Genomic DNA, 27,232 nt, shown 5'->3' on the forward strand with positions numbered 1-27,232 from the left:
TTGTAAGCCCGGCTTAAGGGCACAATTCACACTGAAATGCAAAGGATTACCCTTTTGACCAGTTATCATTCTTAATGAATTCATGCCAACTTGCATACAGTAGATGCTTGGTAAGGGATTTTAATGTTAAACGGTGTGCAAAACAAATGTACAGGTGATCAAAGTTTCTGTATTTTATTAACATGCATTTCATAATTTTAATGCCAGTGTAAGATGCTACTGCAGTTATAAATAAGACTGAAAAGGGTGGTTTTAACTAACTTGAACAGCAATATTCTGAGCCTTTTACATATTTCACATCATAAACGGTAAACATCGGCCTTGTACAAAGAGAGCCTGGACATAAGCACAATGAGAAAGTTCATTAGATGAATAAATAGTAAGTATTTGAAGTTCACTTATATTTTTCTAAAATGGGTGGGAAAATGGTTGACACTCATTTTGTTCTGTGAATAACTATTTTACTGTGTACACATGGTGAGAGGCACAGTATAGCAACAAGATTAGTCTGTGTACAGTGCAAACATGTAGACTTAGTACTGCAAGGTCATGTGATCAGAAAAGTGATGCGAGGCAGATGAGCAGTCACCTCTGTGCGGGGAAGAAAGTCGGGGTCGGCCTGAATCCTTGCGATGATTTCACACAGGATTATTCCATAGGAGAACACGTCGGCCTGAAAACAGATCGACGTTAATATTTACACACATACCCGCAAGAGCAAATAAAGACTGCTTATAAAAATATAAAATTGCCCCTTCTAACAATTCAGATCAGAGTAACTGCGAATTATCTGCTATTATTAACAGTTCCGAAGATTCAGTTTCCATCGGGGTTTGTTTAGGTTTAAACAAAACTATTCTAACAATGTCTAATCAAAGTTTATGTTCAATCCAGTCTGAGGCCATAGCAGCACTGGCTGTAAAGATAAACATCTACCTTCTCATTGTAGGGTTCATCTCTCAGCACCTCCGGAGCCATCCAGAAAGGAGACCCAACCACTGAAAGCTTCTCTCCTTCAGCGCTAAACACACCATCACAGACACAGAATAATTTATTATATTCAACATGCCATCATAGTAAAAAAGCCAGAAAATGTAAGAAACTTTGCAGTTTTAAGATTAACCTAGAACTCTGCTTTCCTGCTTCACTGATCTAAAATATTTTTACAGAGTTGTTTTTAACTTGAGGAAGGCAAGAGTGAGTGTAGAACGAGGAAGAGACCTGACCTGACCATGTTCACAAAGTGGGTAAAGGAAGTATGTTTAATACAACATGAGGCTTTATATTACCCGTGTGCTAAAAAGTAAAAGCCTCTTTGAGTGCATTAGCGGAGTAAATGGATATAGAACATCTGTGAAAACATGCAAACTCTAACCTCACCATTAATGCTGAAAGGTACATGCAGCTTGTAGAGCAACATATGCTCCCATCCAGACCATTCCTTTTTCAGAGATTGCATATTTCAGCAAGACAATGCTAAAAAACATACTGCATCCATTACTGCAGCATGGCTTTGTCATAGAAGAGTCTGGACTGCAGGCAGGCTGATTTTTACCAATTGCAAACATTTGGTACATCATGGAATGACAAATACAAAACAAGAACACACAGTATTTTTGAGCAGCGAGAATCGCATATCGGACAAAAAGGGGACAATATTTCTCTCACAAAGGTCTAGCAGCAGGTCTCCTCAGTTCTCAGACACTTTCCAAACTGCTATTAAAAGAAGTCTATAAGGTCTATAAGATTTACAAATAACCACATTCTATTCTAATTTACTACCAATGGTTTTTGGTATTGACTCTACCAGGCAGACCTTTTAATCACCTTTTATGACATTTAAAATGATATAGTAACATTTCTCTTAACTCTCTAATTCGTTCACTTAAATGACCTTTGCTTCATACATTTTTAAACTGGATTAAGCAAGCCAAGATTCATCATTTCCTGACAAACTGCACTCTCCCACTTAATAATAAATAATAACGGGAGTGGCTACTTTCAGCACAGTAACACCCATACATGTTTACATATCCACATGCATAAAGCATTACATAAGTTATTATTTGGTCTCTATGCACAGCGCTCCTGAATATAGTTTAGAAAAGACAAAACAGAGACACTCCTTTACTCTGCTGCAGGATTAAAAAAGTAAAACCCGGCACTGATACTATCCTACTGTTATCAAAACACTAAAGAAGAGAATGTGAAATGTAGAGGCGGCTGTTAATGTTAGTGCCTGACCTATGTGTCAGTAAATAACCCTGTGAGTGATATGAGGAGGAGGAGGAGGAGGAGGAAGAAGAGGAGGAAGACTCTGAGTTAGCTGTAACAGCAACAACAGAAAGGTACAAAAATAATCATGTGGAGAGCAGTAATGAACAAAAAACAGGCTAGAATATTAATCTTATGACCTGCAATATTCTCTGGCACTCATTACAATGAGCAGCATTTGAATGGAGTAGCAATATGATCATTTATTCCTGACACAAATGGAAGTGTGGTGCAGATAAATTAAAACAAATCAAGACAAAGCTAAAAAGGCTACCCTGCAAAGACATCATCCCAGTCAGTTAAATTACATAAACCAAACTATGTGACACACCTAGAGATGTTAGTAGCCACTACAAGCAAGTATAAAACTGGTCCAATACAGCTTTGAAGTTTGATAAACTTTTTTTAACCAGATAAAACAAGCGAACGGATATCTCAGTTTGGTTACGTACTAGCAGACATCAGCCTTGTTAAACTTCAGTTTTGAGTCATCTGTCTTAAAATCAATCTAATTTTAGATCTGGGGTTTTGAAAAGAAAAAAAGAGCCTGCAGTTTTACCTACTAAATGTGCTTCTGTTCATCAGTGTTTTCCCTTACTCTTTGTCGATCAGTACGTGGGGTACGTGTGGTTTTTGACAGCTGTAAATTACTGAGTCTAGTACGAGGTGGATGAGAAGAGCTGTGACGCAAACACGCTAAATGTAAAAACTAAAAACAGTGAGTGAATGAAAGGGTACAAGGACAGATCAAGCTAACGCTGGGTGATAATTATCAATGACTTCATGGTTACAGCCGGCCCCTTTTACAACACAATTTAGATTCAGTGTTAGTATGAGTAAGCACGACTGTAACACTGGTAGAAAACCAGAAGCACGGCCTCCAAATGCTGTTTATTATTTTTAATACTAGTTATGATCCAGGTGTAAATATGTGCTGAGATCAGTGAGTCCTCCTTACAGATTGGTAGGGATCTTTTCTGCCAGGCCAAAGTCTCCCACCACTGCTGTGTACATGCCGTCATCACTCTTGATCAGGCAGTTCTGTGAATGCAGAAAGACACGTTTGCTTGAGGAAGTTGCATTAAAAAAAAAAACCCAAAAAAAACTTTTGTGAGCTAGTAATACCAGTCCAAACCTCTACTTCCTCACCATTACTGTACATGGTGTTGCATCTTTCCTGTTGAACATTCCTCTTCAGATTAAATTAACAGGCTGTAAATATGCCGTTTATTGAAATTTCTAATGCACATGCACTTCTAACTTTGTCTGCACACCCCTGTGTAACTTAACTGTGACATTTAGTAGTCACAGCTACCCAGACTGGCATATAAATAAACTGTGAGTACGTAGAACATTAACATTCAGCTCTACTGACTGGAGTAACATACGACACAGTGAGTGCACAACTAGATTTCTATCCTGCCTTTATAAATGGTACACCAACATGTTGCTCTGTAAACTACAAAATAATTTCTCCAATAAAGCAGGACAGTACAATAAGAGGAGAGAGTCTTTAGAACAGTGCATAGCTTTAACTAAATACAAAGCAGACAATGTTGCTTTGTTCATTTACTTCCCCGACCGGTATGAGTCCAAGTAAATAGACTCTCTATTAATTTGAGGAAGTACAATTTGCAAGGCTATGAGTACACATATGACCACAAAAGGCTTTTCTTGCGTGTTGCGTTTTCATCTAGTCCAGTGGAAAATTTCACACGCTTTATTTTTTTGCAGGTACTTATTATTATTATTATTATTTTGTAAACAGGTGAAGAGCTAAAAGCAAAGAGAGGAAATAAATATGATTTTACAGCAGAGTGCATACTGCTCATGTTCCCTCGCTGCGCCAACATGGCTCTGGATCAAGTTGGAAAACTAGAAGCTGCTTGGTACAAAATATCACATGTGACAGTGTTAGCGGTCTTTAGGTTCCACTTATTCCTAAACCTGCTGAACTCTTTGTAAACTGTGTTACAGGGACACACCTGAACATACTTTAAGGTTTCTAAATAACACTAAGAAAGTCTTATGAATATTATCCTGGGATGAGAAAATGGAAAAACAATTATCTGTTTAGTACAGCTAGTATTTCATTATATACTACCCCACAGGAAACTCATAAAGAAGCCAAAGTCAAACATTTTATATTGTTCTCCACACAAAAACACTTACAAGAAATACACCACAAGGGTTCTAATCTGAAGATGTCCAAGTGTTCATTTTGGGGGGATATAAGCAGACCATTTTTAGCTCCCGTTTCACCTCTTAATGACACAATTACCCATTTAGCTAACCTTGGAGGTGAGGTCCCGGTGGAATATGCCTTTAGAGTGCAAGTAGGCCAGACCGCTGGCGATATCACAGGCTAATTTCACCCTGGTTGGCCAGCTCAGGTGTTTGTTGCTGTCCAGAAGTTGCTCCAGGTTCCCACCATTGATGTACTACAGGAAGAGAAAGACACATCTATAAATTAACTGGTAAATATCAGATTATTTTTAAACAAGATTTACATTCAGATCTAAAATAACCCTGAACAAAGTAGGGCACAGAAAATTGCTTTTAAAATGCTGAAGCTCGAGAACAGACAACGTGCAATATGGTTTCAAAATGTGCGGAAGAACAAATTATTTCATATTATTGGTATTACTGAACCAGGAACTGCTTTACTATGCTTGAAAAACAAAGCATTTCCTTCCTACACAGGTCATTATAACAGTGAGATGGGGAGATATCAAATTCCTTTCAGTGGAATTAGATAGAGTTGGTGTGAATACTCCAGTCATGGCAAGATAACACTCCCTGTTGCCAGCAACAGAACAGAATGACTTGCTGGCTTTACAATCCATTAGTCACAGTGGTGCAATCACACTCACCATCATTAAAATACAGAGGTAAATTCAAGCTGCACAGAGGTTCTGACTAATCATGTTACTAGCTGCTCATTTGACAGCTCAGAGTAGAGGACTGATCAGTTGGATTCAGTGACTACTGACAGCCTGCTTGGTGGGTTAGGTAATGTATCGACCAACTGCCTGAACAAAATCTGGCCTGCAGCCTGTTCAACTGGCTGGCAGAATGGCTGGTTTCCTTAACATGAATGGGAACCATCTGCCCACCGTGTAGGCGAATTAGTAAACCTGCTCCGTGGGTTTAAGCTATGCTGGGGCCTTCAGTTTGTCCGTCAGCTTTGGTCCAGAAGAACGTAGCTGACCTCGGGTCTTGCATGCAAAGACCTTCTAATCCTGTCACATATCAAAAACAACTGTAGTTAAAACTGTGAGAGATGAGATAAGGAGTTGCTCGGGTTTAACTGTGGTTACTCTATGACTGACAGGAGTTGAATTAGAGCAATGAGAGCTGAAACTGTACTCTACTTCTTAATGCAATAAATAAACTGGGCTTCTAGTCAGATTAATACCAATCAAGCTGAATCTGAAACTGAATATTAGCCAGATCATTTCAGGGTTAAGTGTCATAAAGGTTTAGATTCCAAAGCCCAACATAAATTAGATAGGCCAACCTACAAATCCACATCACGTAAAACTGAAGGAAAAAAAAATGAATAAAGAATGCAAATTATTTTGCAAAAATATGTAAAAACTGTGTCCTGTCATCAGTGACTACCAACAATATTCTTCACATACGTTTGCTGAAATGTTTGTCTTAACCTCCACAGCTGATAATTCCATGTACCGGACTACGGTCTTTCTCAATTTCTACAGGGGATCAGCAGAGGTGCTTTTTGTGCCTTTGGATGTTTGTGGATTTCAAGCAACTGGACGATTGGACCCAAAATATTGAGCTGCCTGCGGTCTTTTACCCTCAGATATACTGTGACACACATGCGCACACCGCTTCAAGATGTCAGAGGATTACAGTATTTGTCCAGTAAATTCCTCAGTAGCCACAGAGTTCAACATCTGTTGTCTACGCCTGATTGGAGTTTCCAAACAGAGAAACACAACAGGAGAAACCCCAAGTGCAGTCAATTAAAAAAAAAAAAAAAAAAAGACTAATCCAACTTCCCTGCTTCGCACAGTTTATAATCACACCAACAGAATACGCACAAAGTATGCCTAGTCAGAAAAGCAAATCACACGATTTTACAGAAGAGTGCACCTGTCGTGTAAACTAAAAGCAAAGTTATATTTTAAAAAGCCTCTCACTCATGCATTGTGTATTTCCCGGAATTTACCTCATCCTGTTTATGGAAGTACTGATGCACCAAACTGATCATTAAACATGGCACGTTTGGGCCATGCAAGTACTGAGTATGATCATTTAAGATGCAGTGAGCTGAGGAAATAAGAAACGTATGGCTGGTCACAACAGTTCTGGAGGACTGTCTGTGTTTCAGGTTAAAAAACCTGGAAAGACTCAAACAAAGAGTTCTTGTTTGCTGCCGGGAGCAGCTTCAAACAGCAGTATAATCCTGGCATGGGTCATGACTTACCATTAGCCCAGATTACGATTGCAGAAGCAGTTCATATAAGATGCATTAAAATGAAGCTGAGCAGAAGCAGAGCAAGTCTTTGAGGTCTAGATCACTGTGCATTGTGCTAAGTCTTCAAAGGATAATTTGCCTGTGAAACAGTAATCCAGTGCAGATGCCAAATACCCACATCATGCAACGATTCCTTTTATTATATCCTATATTTATCCTACATTATACCCTTTATTATAGCCTATATATATTTATGCAGGTCCAAGATACTATTTCAGGAGGACCCTGGCCAAGAGGACAGCGCACAGCACAATGTCCAAAACATATTTAATAAAATATGTAGGTTAAAACCAATTTCAGTGCAAATTGAGGAGAAATTATATTAACCAAGAGTAGCATTTTCCTGATCCTTTAAAATTGACTTCAAATCCTCCACCGTAACCAGTTCTGAGAATTTCAGGCCCTTCTTTATATACTTCCAGGAAAAACAGACAAATTTAAAAGTTTTTGTCTGATTCTGTTCTTACTCTGTGGAGAAACATTTATCAAATATATAAAAGCAAAAGCCTTCCTGATACACGTGTATGCGCAGACGTAAGAGGGAACCAGGAGGGGAAAGTTCTATATAGAAAGAATCCAACAGGAAAGTTTGAAGACAAACTTGGCGGCCGCTTATCGGGGCCTGGAGCCTGGGGCTCGCTCGGGCCACTTCGGAGGTGGGGTGCCCCCGGCCTCTCGGCCTGGGGCTCCTCGGTCACTCAGGCACGGCTGGCTGCCGGCGGAGCTCACGGGCGCGTCACTGCAACTCCCCCTGGCTTCTGCTCCGCGGCTGCTGAGTGAGCCCTCATCTGGAACTCTCCTCAGCTCTTTCTGGGACAGTGGCGCGGCTGCCCCTCTGTTGGTCTTCCTTGGTCTCTTGTGTTCTGGGGGCCTCTGGATGTCTGGAGTTTTGATCTCCTCCATACCTGCTTCATGCCCTGGAGGACGGGGCTGTGGCCCCCCCACACCCTCTAGCAGATCATTACATGAAGGAACGTTTATAAAAAAAAAATAAAATAAAATAAAAAAAAAAAAAAAAGCGCGTCCATGCTCACAGGTGTACACACGGGTGATCACACCCACAAACTACACCCTTTTTGGCTCCTACCTCAAAGCACACTGTGTTCTGTTGATCTTATGTGCTGCACAATAATGTTTAATATTTAGTATTTACTGTCATATTCCCATATATCATTGTGATGTTGTTTATTCTATTACTCTTGTTCTCTTCTGCTTGTTTTCTTTTTTCTTTCTCAGCAGGTCCAGGTGATCGATATATGCATTTTTTTTTTTCTGCCCATTCTGTTGGTTTTTGTCTTTTGCCCTTCTCCCCCGTCCCTCTTCTCAGCTGTTTCTCTTTCCCTCTTTCTTTCTCCCCTTCTTTCCCCCAGTCAAGTCTGTCCCGTATTCAGCAAGTGAAAATAACATAAACAATAAAAGGTGAATCAAATGGACCATTACGGCAAGGCTGGGATGGTCAATTTGGTAAAGTAAATCCGTTGGGCATCTTTCTTTGCCTTTAGACAACAATTCTGATGGCAAAAGAGCCAAACGGGACAGGCAAAATAAAATAAAATAAAATAAAATAAAATAAAATAAAATAGACTTCAAATCCTCCACCGTAACCAGTTCTGAGAATTTCAGGCCCTTCTTTATTTACTTCCAGGAAAAACAGACAAATTTAAAAGTTTTTGTCTGATTCTGTTCTTACTCTGTGGAGAAACATTTATCAAATATATAAAAGCAAAAGCCTTCCTGATACACGTGTATGCGCAGACATAAGAGGGAACCAGGAGGGGAAAGTTCTATATAGAAAGAATCCAACAGGAAAGTTTGAAGACAAACAGCAATGATGTGTGCACAATTTGCAAAGCTAATAACAAAACATAACGCATAATTATGTACAGGTATACCTTATGTAGTTACTATCAGGCACATTTATAAAGAGCAGATCATCATAATGTAATAAAGATTAAAAAACAGTTGTAGATCTCAAGGGTTTCCTTACCTAAATGGGGAAGAAGGTTTTAATTCTATCATATGCTATAGACCATTCAAAGCCAATCTTTGAAACAAGAAGGGGAAAAAAAACTAAAAAAATTTTAAGTTTTAGAATTAATACAAGGGAGGTATGCAGGTTGTACTCTTCAGTGTTCTCCTGGATTATTCTTATTTAGACGAGTTAAGGACGACTTTATTTAATAAAACGTCTGTTAAAAATCCAGACATGTTTTTGTGCACTGACAGAATGAAAAGGTTGTTTATTAACTGGATGCCTTTATATCTAAACCCTGGAGAAGACATCAGACTGGATTATTTATTTAGCAGTTGTGAGTTATGGTGCTTTTCCAACACCATTAAATTTTCTTCTTTTTCTTTTCTTCTTTCTTCTGCTATTTGTGTCTTATAAGCTCTTTCATGCTGGACTTATTTTCTGTGCATGAAACAATAATAAAATAAAATCTATCATTTTCAACTTTTGCTCTCTTGAATGCTAACAGCACTTCAGTGTTTCAGTTTCAAGCTAACATATGCGCTAACATGGGATGTGCTTGTGTCTGCGTGTCAGTCAGTGTTACTGAAGCAGCTTGAGGCCATGCAGTAACTTCATTCTCCTCTTCCTCTGAGCATAGCCACATAGCGGGGGTCAGGTAACAAAACGCCATGAGCCTGCTACCAGAGTCAGAGCATACAGCTTGGCCCCGACACGATACAACAGGATCTGTTTACGCTGAAGGAAGGAATACAAGACCTACCACAGTGCGTATGCATAGTACAATATGCAGTACTTCCCTTTGCAACTACGATCAACCATATGTGCAAATTCAGCATCTCAAGATGTGTTCTATTATAAAACTGGTGTCAGTCTCTATTTGTCAAGGCTACAATAAGCACATTCACTGTGCAGCACAGCAGTGTAATTTAGAACATATGTGTGAGTCCGGGAGCATCTCTAACAGTGTATGCTTTCTTCAGATAGCCCATGTCTATCACCCCACATTTACATGTAACTGACCATATCATGCAAATTCATACATAATCATTTGCAGAGATGAACTGGCTCATCAGTGGCTGAAGTGTTGATGTATATCTGTATAAATGAAAGTTCATGTAGATTGACATTAGCACATCATTAGGCAGATTATGTGTGTATAAAATTTTAAAAACTTATCGAACAGAAAACGCAGTCTGTGATATGACTAAATTTACACTGCATTAAGCAGCAGAGGGCAAATTTTATTGCAACATGTGCAACACGTGTTGCAAGAAAACAGGAGTTGTAGTTTTCATAACATTACTAGTTCAAAATTAATTAATTCATAATTTAGTAATCTCCATGTTAGGGGTTAGAACAAGGCTAATAAACTCCTGTTAAAACCTTTTGTTACAGAAATACAGACAAAAAGAAATCTATGTCTGAATGCCTGGAGATCTGAGACTGACAGAAGCAAAAAGCTTTATTAGTTAAAAGAAGCTTTTAACTTCTCTTATTCACTCACATTTATAGAAGCACTTTTTTCTACGCCTGTTTTCTATCTAGCACTCACACCCCGGTGAACAACTTGGGGTTCAGTAGTTGTCCAAAGATACTTTGAAGCAGTCAGGGATCAAACCACCAACTTTCAAATTAGTAGATGACCTGTTCTACCTCCCGAGCAACAACTACCCCATTGTATTTATTATTTAAATTACCCCAAAAAAACACTCATGAGAAGCAAAAAGCAACTTGCAATGTTGGAGAATACTGTTCAGTATTCAGAATGACTTGAGAAAAATCAAAGCTACTTGGTAACAAGGGGCCCTTTACTATAACATAAACGCCACCAAGGGTTCTGTTTCTGCCTCAGTTTATTCTTTTGTAATTTGGAGGATAAGACCTGATGTTCTGTGCAACTCATCCTTTCATTCAGACTCAGATATGTCATGTGTCTATTGGACATTTTCTGTGACTAAAATTGGGCTATGTGAATTTAAATAACATTAATCACAAAGATATCCAAACGTTTACCTTCCCTGGAAAGCTTGATTAGTTGCCTGTATCAAATTCTCCCTCCCGCTTACTCACACAGAGGGTTACACATAAATAAGGACATTCAGTTCTCTTGGTTTTCCACAATTACAGGCTTGTGCACTTCTGTGTTGTGCTCATGGATTACGTGGTGTTCACTTGAAAATAACAAGAACGCACACAAGCCACACTAACACAAAAAGAATTATAGCATAGGTGCCCCAGTGCTCGACCTTTCATTAGCAGCCACGCTTTGATCTCACATATTAGTGTGCACAGAAGCTTCAGTGTGAAATTGTGTGTTTGTGCATATGTTCTCCTACCTCTGTGAGAGCATGAAGCTGGCCCTCATGGACACAAACTCCTTTAAACCTAGAAGACAGATGCAATGAAAAATGTTGTTGTTAAAACATGTTTTATAAGCACCATTTCAAAGATTAATTGAAGATATGTGTAATGTTTGACTTGAAAAAAGAAAAATGTGGTTGAGACACTGACAGACAAATGTTCTTATCTTTGCAAGCCACAAACACAGTTTCTAACTAGTTCAATAACTTGCTAGAAGAAGTTGTCTGCTCCCTTATCACAGGAGGTGTTTTACACTAGATACCCTTCCTCATACAACCCCAAAGGGCATTTGTGCTTCCAGCTGGAATCAAAGTAACAGCCTTTTGCTTGCCAAGAAAATGTGTTAACCATTACACTATAGAATCACTTGCTATGTAGTGTGTATAAAAAATAGATTAAAATACTTTGTGACCTTTTCTGTTATGAGTGAAGAGAAGAAAGCAGCAACAACAGTTGAGAAAAGATTAAAATTCCAATAGGCAAGACCGGACCGGTGATTACTGTCAGACAGTCTCATAACAGCAGGATAATAACAGCTCAGCTGCTTCACCTGCATTCCTTCCATTTCTCCCTCTGCCTTTCCTGCAAATTTTAATATAGTAATAAACAAAACCACAATCACGCTAACACCCTTTCTGTTGTGTCAGTGTTTCATAATCACACTGACAAATTCAATTTCTGATATTAAACTAAATAATTAAATCTACCACAATGACAAACACTTTAATCAAGGATAAACACAGCCTCAACTTATCATGTCAGATCATTCTTCCTCAATTTTGGATGACTTTTTATTCATCTGTATTTATAAAATAAATTGAGCCCAGAGAGGGCTGTGTACCCCTTCACTTGAAATCTAATGGTGTGTGTGTGTGTGTGTGTGTGTGTGTGTGTGTGTGTGTGTGTGTGTGTGTGTGTGTGTGTGTGTGTCCAGAGCAACACATGAACCAACTGTTCACAAACTCAGTTGAGGACCTCATAATTCTGAAGTAAACGAAAAGGTCAACTCTGTGGGCCCTTATTGGACTTAAGCTAACAATGACCCCCTCAGTGCAAGCTTGTTAGCACACAGACACACAAACCATGAAGCACGCTTAACAAAGATGGCATTGTAAACGATGTGTGCTTGTGTGTCCGTGAACACACAAAGATATTTATGCATATGTGTGCATGGCCGTAAACACACACTCCCCCACACACATGCCCAAAGTAGAATGTGAAATATTTACTACAAAGACAAAATAACAAACCTATTTTATAGCAAAACAGTTGTTCTAATTGAAATAACATCTCATATTCAACATTTTATTAAGTGTACCCACTTTCCATACTTTCCTGCAGTAAAATTAAAGTTAAACACCTTTGCATTTTACCACAGATGTCATTTGAAGAGGTTTAAATATGGATAAGATCTGCATTTAAGAACCATAAAACAAATACAATCTGAAGAACTAAAATATACTATTCATATTTTTTAGATGTGGAAAACTAAAACTTTTCTTGGACAGCAGCCATTGGTTATATAATTCCACAAGCACATTTGATTTTATACACCTTAAAGGACATGTACATCCAAAACACTAATACCTGTGTAAGATTCTTCTGGCAGCTGCAAAGAAAACTGTAACAACTGACTAACTGAAAGACTGGGAAAAATCATGATTATGCAAAGTTATACATACATAAGTAACTTTAACTATTAACAGAGGCAGCCTTGCTCAAATCCACAGGCTTCACATATTTATGTATCTTTTTTAGATCTTTACTAGCTTCCAGTTTTGTTTTGGCCTTTGTCCATTTATGTCAATGTTCTTAATGTTTAAACAAAGCAAAACAAAATAAAGTCATGAAAAGTGGCATTACACTACAGAAACAGAAGACTTTTAAGGACATTAGAGAAATTAGTCAGCAGGACAGCAGCGTAATTATGGATTCAAAGTTGAAAGTGGCCAAAGATTATGTGCATTTAACTTCAACAGGAAGTTAGATCTTAAAGAAAATGGAACTTAAAGTCAATTTCATCATGATGCCTAGGTTCTGACCAAGTTGCAACCTGTGGCGCTGAAAAGTGAAGCCCAAAAACAAATTCCAAAAATCAGAGTTCCTTAAATGGCAAATTGAGGCTGCAAAAGTAAGTCAAGTCCTCTAGAATCCCATGTTAAAACTTTGCAACTAAAACAGGCTTTGCTACATGTATCCAATTTTCCCTTTCACAAGAACAGCACAGAGTGAAAAAAAGCTACTTTCAGCTGCTCACTTATTCACAGGGGATCACATTTGTTTTGGCAGACTTTAACATCAGATGCCTTCTTCTGATGCAACCCCAAAGACATTTGTGTCTCCTCCTAGAATCGAACTGGGAACTTTTCACTTGTTAAGCAAACATGTAAACTACTGCACTATGTAGCCAATTTTTTGTGTATATCTCACCCCTTTGAATTTTATTAAGGCTTAAAGTTAATATACTATTAGGACAGTATCCACTTTATTTCTACATTACTTGGTGCTATTTAGCAGGTATCTCTGGCTAAGCGAGGCACTTGTTAAGTCTATCAATGCATCATGCTTACCTGTGTTACTATTTATTTAGTACTAGGTCCAAAAAGAAGAAGAAAAGCAAAACTGTGACTGCACTTTTAAAACGGTTTGACATTGATTTCTATTTTAATTCTGAAAAATGTTAAATGGAGACAACACAAATCAGCAAGGACCACAAATGTCACCAACTTTTTGACACTTTGCCAATCATACAGCAGATAACTGAAAAGAAAATGTTCATGACTGTATACAGCTTCTGCCTTTCCCCTTCCCTGTGACAGAGAGGGCCCTCCTTGCTTCTTGCCTCCAGGCATCTGGTGAAACCCTAACAGGAGTTGGCAGCTTAGAAAATCCATTGCTAATAGGCTCTATGTTTGACACAGTTTCAAACCAACCCCAAAGGAAACAGGTCACAACCACAAGCACATGAGCAAATGACAGAAGAGAAGTGGTGGTGAAGGGGGTGGAAGACTATAAATATATTTTGTTTATCATCACACAGGCAGGTGTTAGTAGAAATTATTTTCTGCACACAGTCATTTGTGCTGAATATCATCTAGAGTTTCTGAAATCGTTACTAAGAATGAGTTTCTTAAAATCTGCACCATAACGTAATAATTATCTGGAACAAAATAATGATTTTGCTTGCTTTGTTTTAAAAGTTAAATTAATGCAGCTTTTAGAAGCAACCAACATTTTAAATTAAGATTCAATTAACAAAGGTTATTTATTTATTTATTTATTTTTAAGAGCCCTGGCTGGAAAATAAATTACTCTTATTCGATTACTAACCTGAGTATGTTTGGATGATTAAGCCGGTTCATTAGCTGGACTTCTCTCAACATATTAGCCCTGTTACTGCTGAGCTTGTTCATCTTCAGAGCCATAACTTGGTCTGAAGCTCGATGACGTACCTGGAAAAAAGTCAAATGAAAATGTGTTCAGTTACAGTCAAATACAACCAAACACTGTCTCATCCTTCATATCTAGGGCAGATTAACTATGACTGCATAATGCCTAAAATGAGCACAACAGTTAAGGCCTTGAACAGCTTGCAACCAAGCTCTTCTGCAATTATAACCCAAAAAAATATTAAATCTGGTTCTTCAGGCAAGAAAACAGAGGAAGCCAAAAAAACAAAGGGCAGGACATAAAAGAGAAGTGAAATGAGGTCAGTCAATGCTGACCAGCCATGACAAAGGAAACAGTCAGGTCAGTGCTCCACAATCAATTTTATATGATTCTGCGTCAGGATTTAGTTTCCATTGATTTGTTACATAGTTGTGGCATCACACTCAATCCCTCCATGGCTGGCTGGAGACTATCCCAGCACGGCAAACCTAACAGGTCATTGGATTGTGACAACTTTAAAACATTTCCCGTTGAAGCTTTGAAACAGTACAGTACACTTTTTTTTTAAACAATCTACTAGCATTTATTTTTCATTGACTGCAATTGACTAGCAAGAGGTGCTATGTTGGTAGCATGTTTAAATTTAAATGCCTAAAAGTCAAAACCAAGAAAGTTGAATCAAAATTTAGAAGCAAATATTTCTTAATCAACATCAAATGTAACACGAAATAGAGACGTGTATGCAGATTTTGATTTTGTTTGTTTTTATCCCAAATTTAAAGATATACTTTGGAGCCATTGCAAATACAAACACACACACATACACACACTTTCTAAAATATCAGCAGTTCAATTTGCTTAATATATTTAATATCTACTGAAGGAAACACAGATTATTTTACAGATTCCTGTGGTTACTATTAAAGGTAGAAAGCCCCAATGTGCCTGTCTAGACGTCAGGAGAACCAATTGACTAAGACACTGTATGCAAATCTATCTACCTGCACATGCAAACTCTTTCCTCCCATCAGAAGCATTTAAAAAGCTTTTAAGAAAGTAATTTCAAAAGCCTAAATTAATCCTGTATCTACGGAAAGATGAGCTTCAGTACATAAGGCAACTATTCAAATATCATAAGCTCCAGATGAGGTGTTAACTGTGGAAAATTATTCATAGACGCATGCAAACCAGACCTGCTAACTGGCACGTTAGTATAGCAGTTATGCTATCATTCATTCTGCAGCAACTTAAACCAACACTTCAAAGATCATTTTAAACTGCACAGTGAATAAAAGGTTTCAGTGCTGCCAGTGTTACTGTATGGGCCATTGTGCATTCTTTGTTTGGTAAAGCATGAACCACTACAAGAACAAAGGTTCACCTGTCACATATGTTGGTTTGTTTTGGACACTTACTCAATACTGGATGCTGGATAAACATGGTTTGTTAGTAAAAGAGTTTTGGTCACTTTTAGTCGTGCATTCCTTTTTTAAAAACTGCTACATTTGATTAGATTCAATAAAGACTGGGGGAGGGGGGTATACAGTCCCAAAAACGCTCTTATATTCACTATAAATAAATAAATAAATAAATAAATAAATAAATAAATAAATAAATAAATGGCAAATTTATGTCATCTTATAGCAGCTATCTTCCATTACACAGCCACTGTGATATCCCATCAGTAGGATGGGAACTTGACAACACAGGCAAAAATCAATGTGGATTATGCAGGCAACATTAACAATTAAAGGAAAGTATACAGAATAACACTAGTTCCTCTGCACTGCAAGTTCATTACTTAGTGCAAGATGATCACTATTATATACCGTGTATAAGCAGAACTTCAAAAAATATAATGAACTTGAATTTAGTCTGTGAGAGTTTTCTGTATCGACTTCTCTCTGTGTCTCACACATGCACAAACAAAAATGTCTCTGTTCAAGTTCAAAGGAGTGGGCATGGCTAAAAGAGCCGACAGTCCCCACCACAGGACAGCAGAAACAACAGATGGCCACTCCTCTAAAGGCCTCCTCCCCCACATCCGTCCGACCCCCAATTCCTCACTCTTCACATCCCCCCCATCTGCAGTTATTCCTCATCCCCCCCTTTTTCTCCCCTCTGTGGGCTCCAGCAAATCATGCCCAAGTAATCATCAAGTCTGTAGGGGTAGCATTTTTCCCCCTCTCCCATCTTCCTCTCTAGTGTCTCCCCATTTTTCCACCTCGCCTTCTCAGATGGAAACCATAACCCTAGTGTCTGTCTCAAACCCTTTACCAAGCCCCTGCCACCCCAAAATAACTCAACCTCTAACCAATCCTTACACCCCCCCTCCTTTCAAACTCCTCTTCCTCTCCTCTGTAGCCCTCATCCTTGCCTTCCTTTGTACTCAGTAAACACCTAAAACCTCTTCTGAAGCACCACATCCCGTTCATCAGTCTTTCCACACCACCCCAGGATCCACCCGAATCTGTCCCTCCTCTTTAAACTCCTTCTTTTGCCTCAGCTCTGATCATTTTCTATAGCAGTATAGAAAACAAAGTGAGTAATGCTTATCTCACAGTGATTATGCTTGTTTCCCTTCAATGAAACACACCCCAAATGTCTCTAAAATCATTCATCAATGGTGTTTGCTTTGTTTATTTTTTGTTTTTTTTAATCCACTCTTTAGCCCAGTTGCAGCACTGTGAGTTATGAATAACTTCCAGGGGTTTTACATCAATAACAATAGCATGTTTCTGAGAGCTGGCATACAAACTACACAATGGGTTAGAATAGTGCTGAATAACAGCACTTTCTACAAGCTTAATATGGCTAATAAAAACCAATTACAATATACCTAGATTCGCTCCAATACAAATCTTCTGGATTAGCTTGAGCTGTTCCTAACAACACACACGTCACTCAAACACCACTGGCTGTCAGACAACAACAGTATCATCAATCAGCCCACCCACGACACAATGGAAACCAAATGTCACAGCAGGTCATCTCCACTGGAGGTCTCATGTTGCATACAATCCAGTACATGGCCAATCCTCCTGCACTAAAGCCAAGTTGAAATTCCAATACACAAAAGCTAACAAGGAAAAATAAATTATAATAGTTTGTAGGGCTGGGCGATATGGCCTAAAATCCACATCACGGTATAATTTGAAAAACGTGCGGTAACGATATATATATATATTAGGGGTGCAACGATATTCGTATCGATATTGAACCGTTCGATACAGTGCTTTCGGTTCGGTACGCATATGTATCGAACAATACAACATTTGTAATTTATTTTATCAACTTTCCTTCTGACGATGCTGTCTGTGTTGAGCGCTCAGTGAATCTGCGTTCGACTACTCCGCCTAGGCTGCACTGTCGAGCGCAGATCCACTGAGCGCTCAACACAGACAGCATCGTCAGAAGGAAGAGCGCAGGGCACCTCCCCCACCCTCATTCAGATGTGGTGTTTGGAATTATTTTGGTTTTCATGTGGCGTATGACCCTGAAGGTAAGCGAGTCATGGACTAAAGTAAAACAGTATGTTGGATGTGCCACACAATGCTCAATTACATGGGTGGGAACTAGTGTGTTAGCGCAGTTAGCTCGTTAACGTGTTGGCCGTCTAGCCCCATGCACGGGGCGATCGGCGGTAGCTCGTTAACGGAGATTTGCCGTGTTGTGGCGTTAAGGTCATTTCAACGAGATTAACCTGAAAGCACTAGTGGGAACACAACGAATATGACTGCACATTTACGCCGACATCATCCTAGTGCAAAGACAAAAACAACAAGCATGCTACTAACTTTAGCCGAGTCATTTAGACAGCTGTTAGCACATGATTCTCCTTATGCTGCTGAGAATATAGCCCAGAAGAAGCGGATAGTATAGCTTTTATTTTGGAAAGAGACATTTCTCTGTAATAAACTCTCTTTTCCAAAGATGAGTGATTCCTCAATCAGATACAGGGCTTGCAATATCGCTAGCCCGACGTCCCGGAGCTAGCGATTTTTCCAGTCGGGCTATTGTAGGAAGAAAAATATATGTCAATGCTTTTGCATTCTTTCGGAAATGTAGCTGGGTAATTATGTCATTGGCATCGGTGAGCCACTGTCAATATGTGACATATTGAAATCGCGTTTGAATTTGCGCTTGTTTTTTTGCTTTCACTTTGCAATCGTGTGAACTGTGTATAGAGAGCGACAGCACTGATCTGTGAGTGATGATAATTTGTGCACCAATTCCTCTGACATCGTCTTATTAATCGTTAGCTTACTATGCAAACATGACAAGTGAAATCTCCCGCAGCAAGCTTAAACATGTGAGAGGTTGATCGCGCAGAGAATCGCTGAGCTTATGTGAGTGAGTGTGTAAAAGCATTTCAGTTCTGCTGAGCCAAATAAGACAGGTCAGGGTGAAGAAGTGACAGCCAAAGAAAAGCTTACCACAAAACGGAGAAGTTATGACAAATCAGACTATAAGGCAAAAAGAAAGTGCAGCTTTATGGTTTCATGGACAAAAGAATTTCTGTGGCTGCAATATGACGAGCTAAATAACCAGGGCTGCACATAAGTGGTCCGCAGGTGCGCATTCGCTGTCAAAATAAAAAACACGTACAAGGGTTAGGGTTAAATTTAAAAACTGTACTTTTGAGTTAAAATATATATTTATAATTTTAATAAATGACAAATTTAGAAGGCATGAACATTTTTTTTGTATCGAAAAAATATCGAACCGTGACACCAAAGTATCGAACCGAACCGAACCGTGAATTTTGTGTATCGTTGCACCCCTAATATATATATATATCGTGATATATTATTTTCTTCTGTATAACGTATTTTCCACACTATAAGGCACACTTAAAATCCTTTAATTTTCTCAAAAATCGAGAGTGTGCCTTATGTATGAATTCTGGTTGTGCTTACTGACCTCGAACCGATTTTGGTGTGCAGAAATCTGTTAAAAAATGTTTTAGTACAACTTTGGTAAGCCGCACTTCTTGATGGATTGTCAGAGCATTACGGCTGCCGTAGTGAGGAGCTTCGCGGAGTAATCTGGGTCCAAAACTCCTCTTCAGGTCCCAAAGTCAAACGAACACAGAGTTAAAAACAGTCTAAATTCTTTCATCTTTAATAAAATCATCAGCGTTGCTGCTTTACCAGGTGTAACAATTAAGTTTAACATCCAGGCATCCATGAAAACAGAATTTATTACATTTAACAGAATTAGAAGTTAACAGGAAGTTAGCTCGCTAGTTTCCAGCTAAACATGACATACCATGTTCTGACTGAGAGATTTTTGAAACTAATTAAAATGTACAGCTCTGCTACCATTTCCAACATAAATGAAGACAGAAAACTAAACAGCAGTGGCGTTTGCAGGGTTACTGAAGTTGGACTACCTGGTATATAATGATGTGCTACGTGATTGCTAGCAACACAGCTATGTTAGCATAACATTAGCACAGTGAAGCTGGAGGATGAACACCAACTTTTTTTCCACTCGATAAAAGTTAACGTGAGGGATTCTGGTGGTCAGGGACAAATGCAATCGCATAGCAGGATGCTATACATGGGCCAAGCTTCAGTAAGGAGAACAACTGAGATTATTCATCCACAATACAAGGTTAGTTATTAATATACTGCAACAACATGGGAACAGAACAGCTGCGAGAGAATTCAACATTAATGAATCAATGTTACGGAAGTGGAGGAAGCGCAGTTTTTGGCTTTCCCCATATTTTAAAAGTGCTTCATCTCTTTGCTATGACTGTCGCCCGGCATAATTTGCAGATGATAATGGTTGTAGCCGCTGCGATGCTTTCGACCAAAACAGGCACAGCTTGACGACATCATCAACATGCGCTATGGCGATAGAGCGGTATAGTCAAAATCTCTATCGTTGGCCAAATTTTTATTGTTTCTATCGCCCACCCCTAACAGTTTGATAAATAGAGTGAAATAAAAGGGAGTCTTAACTTTCTTAATGAATAAGATAAACCCTTTACCCCAATGTTGTCACCTTTGTCTTCCATGTTACCCCTTTAAGAAACAAGAGATCGGTCTTTACTGTCTGTCTTAGAATAAACCCCGAACAAAGAATGCATCTGATGATATACTAAAACCAACAAAGTCAAACATTATTAGGCCATCATCATTTATTTCTAATTTATGCAATCGGGCTCTATTCCTAGATGAGCAGTCACACTGCTTATCTAAACCACAATGAGTCATGCAAAAATTTGTAACTGTCATGGTGGACTGATAATACAACAGACCAAAAAAAAAAGTTTCTTCTGCTGCAGCTTCATTTAGCAGAGCCTAATTAATAATGAGACTGAGTGCAATCGAATCACAAAATAAAACTATGTCAGGCACCAAGGGTGAAGAATTCAGCTGAGGTCAAATCTGACACTCTTGCTTGAGGTATGAAATGAGGCATGGTTATAAAATGAGAAGACAGTGAAAGAAAAGACTGAACTTGAGAAAAGAGTGAGGTAATATCTGATCTCTACACACCCTGAATACATCAGAGAAAAATCCTGAGCCAATCCACTCGCGGGAGAAGTCATCAAGGCGTGTAAGACAGGAGAAGGCACTGATGAGGGCTCGGTAGGATGATGGGGAAGACACCTGGAGAACACAGAAAAGGACATGTTTGATGAGCATGTTGCAGGACCATACCACAACTTTGTTTGGGCTGAAGAGGTTGTCAGAAACAGTTTCTGAAAAAAGCCACTAATCTATAGCTAAGTACAGACTAGACTGTACAGGTTATAATTATACTGTTGTCCAAGCTCTACACTGGCTTTACATTGAGTTGTAGAGTGCACACGAGTCCTGTATAGTGTATAACATGTAACAATTTTAAACTAAACTAAAAACCAACCTGCAAAGGTGGAGCCATTCCCATCTCACACACTCCTACCCCTCCGATATCATCTCTGTCCTCATTGAGGCGTTCAGGTCGTGTAGGAAACCCAGCAATGGAGTTGCGTTTATTCCGTTCCATGGTGACGTGAATGACGGTGGTACCAGTGAGGGTATTATGGGTGTTTTTCTGTAATGTACCCGCATGACAAGTGGACTGGTTGGTTTTCGCGGAGCCGAGGGTTTCACGGCAGAACAGTATTTGCACAGTTTGTGTTGCGGGAGAAAATATATCACACACATAGACTTCTGTTTCTGAATCTGAACCCAAGAATTTTCCAAGTAATCCAAATCATCACTGCTTGTAACTGAGAACTTCACCCAAATAAGGATTTCACATGTTTGACAGAGGTATGTTGTATCCCTGGAGACCTGTAGAAAGAAAGAAAGAAGAAATTTAATGAGTAAGCTTCATGGCAGACTTTTTTTTTCTATGCTGCTGATTGAAGTAGCCATTGTAGCCAATGAGAGGTATAAGCAAATGCAAATTAAGGCTTTAACATTTATTCCCACTTTAAGTGAAACATAAAATGAACAGTAAGAAAAATTTTAAGTGTTTGAATGAGTTTAAGCAAAGTGTCCAAATGACAAAAATATTGTTTTCATAAAAAATATCTACTTATCTCCAGGTATCAGTCTACATTCTGATCATTTTTGCTGTTAAACTTCCGTCTTTGGATTTCCAGTGACTCACAAGCATGTTATCAAGCATGGTTTACTTCATCGCTATTTTCAGGTGCCGAGACTTGGTGGCCCATAAATCCTCCATCTCAAGTCATCAGGCCTATTTAACAAAGATTTTTGTATATTTAAAATGGTCCTTTTGACATGATCTATCTATCTAACTATAAAGCAAGACCTTTTTGATGCAGTCATGTCACAAAAACAAAATGTCTAGAGAATGTCTGAGACTAAAAGACACATTTAAGACCTATGCAAACTGAATTTAAGTCAATTCAGTACTTTTACTACAACTTTTTGGTATTGAATGTGCCCTGAACATTTTATGGCTCCTTATTGACCAGCAGTCTTACACATAGTCCTAAACAATAAAGAAGGAGCAAGTTACAATTTCATGTTATTCTAAAGATATTTAAAAGCAAATGCAACTTTGGACTGGGTCCTGTCTCAGGAGGGACGAGACAAGCCAATATTACTCAACAGGCTCAAATGAAATGGCTGTAATAGGGGCCCATTGTCCAATTATGGGAGATTAGCCAAGGAATAGCTCAGGTCTTGGACCTTTCTGCCATCCAAAACAAAGTCAGCAGGGTACAAAGGGGAACAGGAAAGCACGTCTGCGGCTAAAGGTCTTTAAATGCCTGTAAACAATGTGGCTTTCATATCTTAAGAATACGTCAAGCTAGAGGAAGATTTCTTTAGCTGATAAAAACATGTTGAGCCACTCTATAAATCTTTCCCTATAAATGCTGAAGAGTACACAAAAAAATGCCTTCCTTCACCTAAGGTCATAAGCAGAAAATTTCCACTCACTGTACATTTCCACTGAAGACATATTTCAGATCCTATGTCTCAACAGTAAGTGAAAAATTGACCTGACGACTGAGCATCTTATGTGTGCTGAATAGAACATACACCTTTAAATAAGAACAGAGTTCAGTGAGAAATAATAACTTTCACGCAGTAAATTGCTTGTGACCTGTTAATGTTAATGTAATAATGAAAGAAGCATCCAATTATAAACTGTTTGCCAGCTGAATTTAAAGCTGGAGTTTGTTCCATTTATCCATGGAAGTCAGAAATTAAAATGATTTTGAGTTTGATTTTATGGATTGAATGTGTTCAGGTCAATAAAAATATTTCACAACCTCAAGTTTTGCCACTAGGGATTTTCTGCTTGCATATTTAAAGATGTCTGCATCTACATGACAATACAAAAAAATGATGTCAGGTGCAACAGGTAGCAATAATTCTAACTGTATATAAATGTTGGCCAATCATAAGGCTACAAACAATAACACGGGGCACAGTCTGACACAGGCGTAAACTTTTGATGTCGCAAAACAAAACTATTGTTTCCCTTGTCCACACAGAAAGGTACCGGATGACGATGTTGCACTTTCATTTTTCAATGTTCAATGTTTTATTGCTACAATGGCAATAAAGATTCTGATTTCTGACTTGACATCTACTTTGCATATGGTTGACCATCACATTGATAGGCTGAGATAGTAGGTAGGTGTATCAGGGCCTAGTTCTCTTCAGATGTGTCTGAATGACTCTTTTTTTGTGGCTGCTTCTAAGTACACGTCATGCTCCACTTCTCTTGCCTACAAGTTCTTTATTGTTTCTGTTATACCTGTTGGCTCTTCTGCACATTTTTAAGCACATTTAGGAACATTTTTATAACTACTACCCAGCAAGTATGTCGCTGAAAGTAAGATTTTGTTGCACTGGCTCCCTGTTAACTTCAAAGTCCATTTCAGATTCTGGTATCAACTCTGCATTGACAAGCACCAGGGGATATCAGAGAACGTTAACATCAATATATCCCCATCAGGTGTCTGAGGTCGTGTGATCAGGGCCTGCTGACTGTGCATCAAACAAAGTAGACAGAGCTTTTGCAACAATTGCAGACTCTGGAACTCTCTCCGCCTGAGCCTGAGCTCTGTGGACTCATGATCTCATAAAAAAAAAAGAAAGAAAAAAAGCTCAAAATATGAAAAAAGGCTCTGAACTAGTGAATGAACAAAAAGTGGACATCTAATGATGTCACTTTGGGTTTCAGGAAATTGTAAGGGGTATTTTTAACAACGACTTCATCCTTATTCTTATCCACTTTTGCTATTTTAGAAACGCTTGCATAATGTTGCGCCAATGTGGAAATTTGACTTCAACTTCTTCCCTGATGTAAGAACAGAAAGTAAACAAAGACTATGTGTTGTGGTTAAACGATTCCTTTAAGTATGGGTTCCAACAATGAGCTCATACGTAGAAGTCGGACTTCACATTATCGCTAATACTATAAATACTGTCATTATGTACTCTGGCCTTTCTGTGTTTGAGAGGAATAATGACAAAAGCTTAAAACAGGTGCAGTGTTTTAAATGAATATACTAAAGAGGCCCATTAAACCAAAGCAGAAATTCAAAAGTCAATGTTGGGCCCAGATGAGGTTTCATAAGATCCTAAAAACAGCAGTGACACTAGACTCTTAAGAGAGTTGCTGTACTCCTACTGGACAATTTCTGAGATCATTCTCTGTCCCAGCCACATCCTTAAAAGGCTTTTCATCCTCCTCTTTCTGTTTTTTTTCCCCCTAACAGCGACACCTCATTTTATGCCTTGCAGAAACAGTACAGCAGGAATAAAAGTGGCTGTGCCAAGAAAAATGCAAGCCACAAGTACCAGGCCCAAGCGTTCCTATCTAATTTCAGTGGGGTTTCCGTCCAAGACCAAGAACACAGATACATCACATCTATTCTGTATCTGAGTAGACAAGAATAGGTCAGCAAGTAGAACATAAATTCTCCCTATATTCATAACCGAGAAGCAACAAAGAAGAGCTTCTGCATTCACACACCCACATTAATGGTCAAAGCTGCCCTAACTGACTAAATAAAAACTTCCCATTCTCACAAACACTTCAGACATACACATGATACTTGAAAAAGCCTGATCTTTAGTGGGTGGTTAAAAAAGGATTTTCAGTCAGAATGATTATTTTATAGGCAAAAGATGATGACAACCATAGTAATAATTTAAACACCTACTCATTAGGTAAAAATGAAACGCACATCATTCATAGTCACTTCCTGGCAATAAAAAAAGAATTCAATTATGGGGGAAACAACCACAGCTGCATACTACAACATGACTTAGTCCAATTAAAAAAATAGGATCATACTACAGAAAGTTGTAATTTTGAGCAATACGATAACCCTCTATCACACTGGAAATGATAAAAAGAAAATGTAGGCAAACCAACAGAGTTCATAACTATATTTGTTTCCAAACTATACCCTGTTGCCTACATATCCAAAAGGCGTGCACTTAAAAAACACCACACTAAAGGAAAAGGGTGGAAATTTCAAAGGCAGAATTTTTCTTGGGGTCTGTAAAATGTGGCTTGTTGCTACTCTGAAACAGATGGGGCATCACCAAAGCAGCCTCAGGCCAAATGTTTTAACAGTAGTTTGGGGGCCTGAACACCATGCCACTGTGTCTCAGTGGATCAGAGACTAATAGAAAATGTCAGCAATAAATAAAAAGAAAAAAGTACTTAAGTGATGCTCTAATGACAGGTTTGTAGCTAGGGTTAGTGTCTCTGAGGAGCAAGAGGAATTAAATGGGCGTGAGTGAACGTGTAAGAGTCTGCATACACAGCTCAGCAATAAGCACAGACCTGTTTTCACTACATTCAAACACAATGTAGAAGTTATGATAGTCTCTAATGATAATTTCTGTAAACAATTTTCAGCATTTCAGTAATCTGATAGGCCCTTTGTTTGGTGAGTTATAGATACCAACTAACTGTAAAAAGCCATGCAAAAATGTAAACAAGATCAATTTTAACAAAAGAGAATAGCATCACATCTGACCACAATCTATTACAGAATACCATACCAATGCATACCTCTCATTCTTCAGAGTTTTGAAATAATGGAACAAACCGAGGGGACAGGCACTGTGGAGTGAAGGGGAAAAACCTACTTTATATACGTGAGAGCCATAAACAGCACGAGTGAAGGGGGAAAAGCATGATTCGTATCTTGTAAAGTATAAATAATATGCTAAATAATGAACTTCTCGATCAGCATTTCTTCTGTTATTTTAAGTGTTTTTTTGGCCGCGACATAAATGTAAACAAACCACAGAAGAAACAGTCAGCATTGGCGTGTGTTCCCCTCGAGTTCAGCTGACTCACCTGTTTTTATTTCATAGAGGTGTTTGCAGTAACAGTGCAAACTCGTTTTCGTGTCTTTTACCAGGTGCCATTTGAAGAAAACGTCCAATTAACGCCAAAACAGCAGGGTTGGGACCGAGGCTAGCTTCGTGACTAGCGGACGGGCTAGTTTGTCAACAAAACTGGAGCTGAGCAGAGAGCTAACAGACATTAGCCCCTGGATCCTGCAAACACACACAAACAAGAAGTTTCTCGTCGCGACGATTGAAAAGTCCAAATTCCCAAAGGCTCAAGTGTCACAATCAATTCAGAGACTGCTTATGTTGTCCTTGTATCCACAAATGACCAAATGACCGTGTTTTTGTACCGCCCGGGATAATATTTCAGTCGATTGTTGGTGTTTGACAGCTCCGTCGTCTTTCGTCTCTCATCCAAGTAACTCCCACTGGCCCCGCCCACATTCGACTGGCGCGTCTACAAGCCAATGAGCACGCGGAAATTTGCGCGAGCGTTAGTTAAAATGAGAGAAATATACCTACCGGTATGTACCATCATATACAATTTTAAAAAAATAAGTGGAACCCTCAGCAATGTCTTGGTAAGTTCATTGCCTATGTTTCATAACAACGACTTCACCCTTATTCATTTATATTTCAAAGTATTTTTGTACTTGTACTTTGAATTGCCCAATAGCTTGTATTAGTTTGTTTTTTAAAGTTTTTGTTGACAACTCCAGCAACCCCACTGCTTTTGTTAAATCCATCCCATTTACATGTGACATTTTATTGGTTTATTACCCAATAAAACGATTTCATTCAGTGATACGTTAAGACTTCTGATCTATTTTGTGTGGTCACGTATTGCCTGGTAAAATAATCACAAACTTGAGCACCATATATTTAATAAGTCTTATTTATAATGACTTTTTCTGCTCGCAA

The 27,232-nt window shown here is 38.7% G+C and overlaps 1 protein-coding gene across 3 annotated transcripts in view; it reads right to left on the minus strand.

The window, feature by feature from the left end:
* Positions 1-26,724, minus strand: part of tesk2 (testis associated actin remodelling kinase 2) — a 36,117-nt gene extending 9,393 nt beyond the window's left edge. The window contains exons 1-10 of one of the 3 annotated variants that reach the window (XM_085377326.1): positions 26,316-26,724; positions 21,669-21,799; positions 21,387-21,557; positions 21,017-21,130; positions 14,445-14,566; positions 11,090-11,138; positions 4,569-4,715; positions 3,233-3,315; positions 937-1,021; positions 590-673 (exon numbers count right to left, since the gene is read on the minus strand). In XM_085377326.1, coding sequence (XP_085233452.1) covers positions 590-673; positions 937-1,021; positions 3,233-3,315; positions 4,569-4,715; positions 11,090-11,138; positions 14,445-14,566; positions 21,017-21,130; positions 21,387-21,509 — 807 coding nt within the window. In that variant the 5' untranslated portion in view covers positions 21,510-21,557; positions 21,669-21,799; positions 26,316-26,724. Of the gene's footprint in view, positions 1-589; positions 674-936; positions 1,022-3,232; positions 3,316-4,568; positions 4,716-11,089; positions 11,139-14,444; positions 14,567-21,016; positions 21,131-21,386; positions 21,800-26,024; positions 26,076-26,315 lie in introns of all 3 variants that reach the window. The other 2 variants (XM_085377325.1, XM_085377324.1) reach the window with 2 other exon arrangements.
* Positions 26,725-27,232: the final 508 nt, after the last annotated feature.

This window comes from Diplotaxodon limnothrissa, linkage group LG18 (assembly GCF_057381915.1).
Source record: "Diplotaxodon limnothrissa isolate DT_005_m linkage group LG18, D_limnothrissa_male_GT1.1, whole genome shotgun sequence".
Taxonomy (NCBI): Eukaryota; Metazoa; Chordata; class Actinopteri; order Cichliformes; family Cichlidae; genus Diplotaxodon; species Diplotaxodon limnothrissa.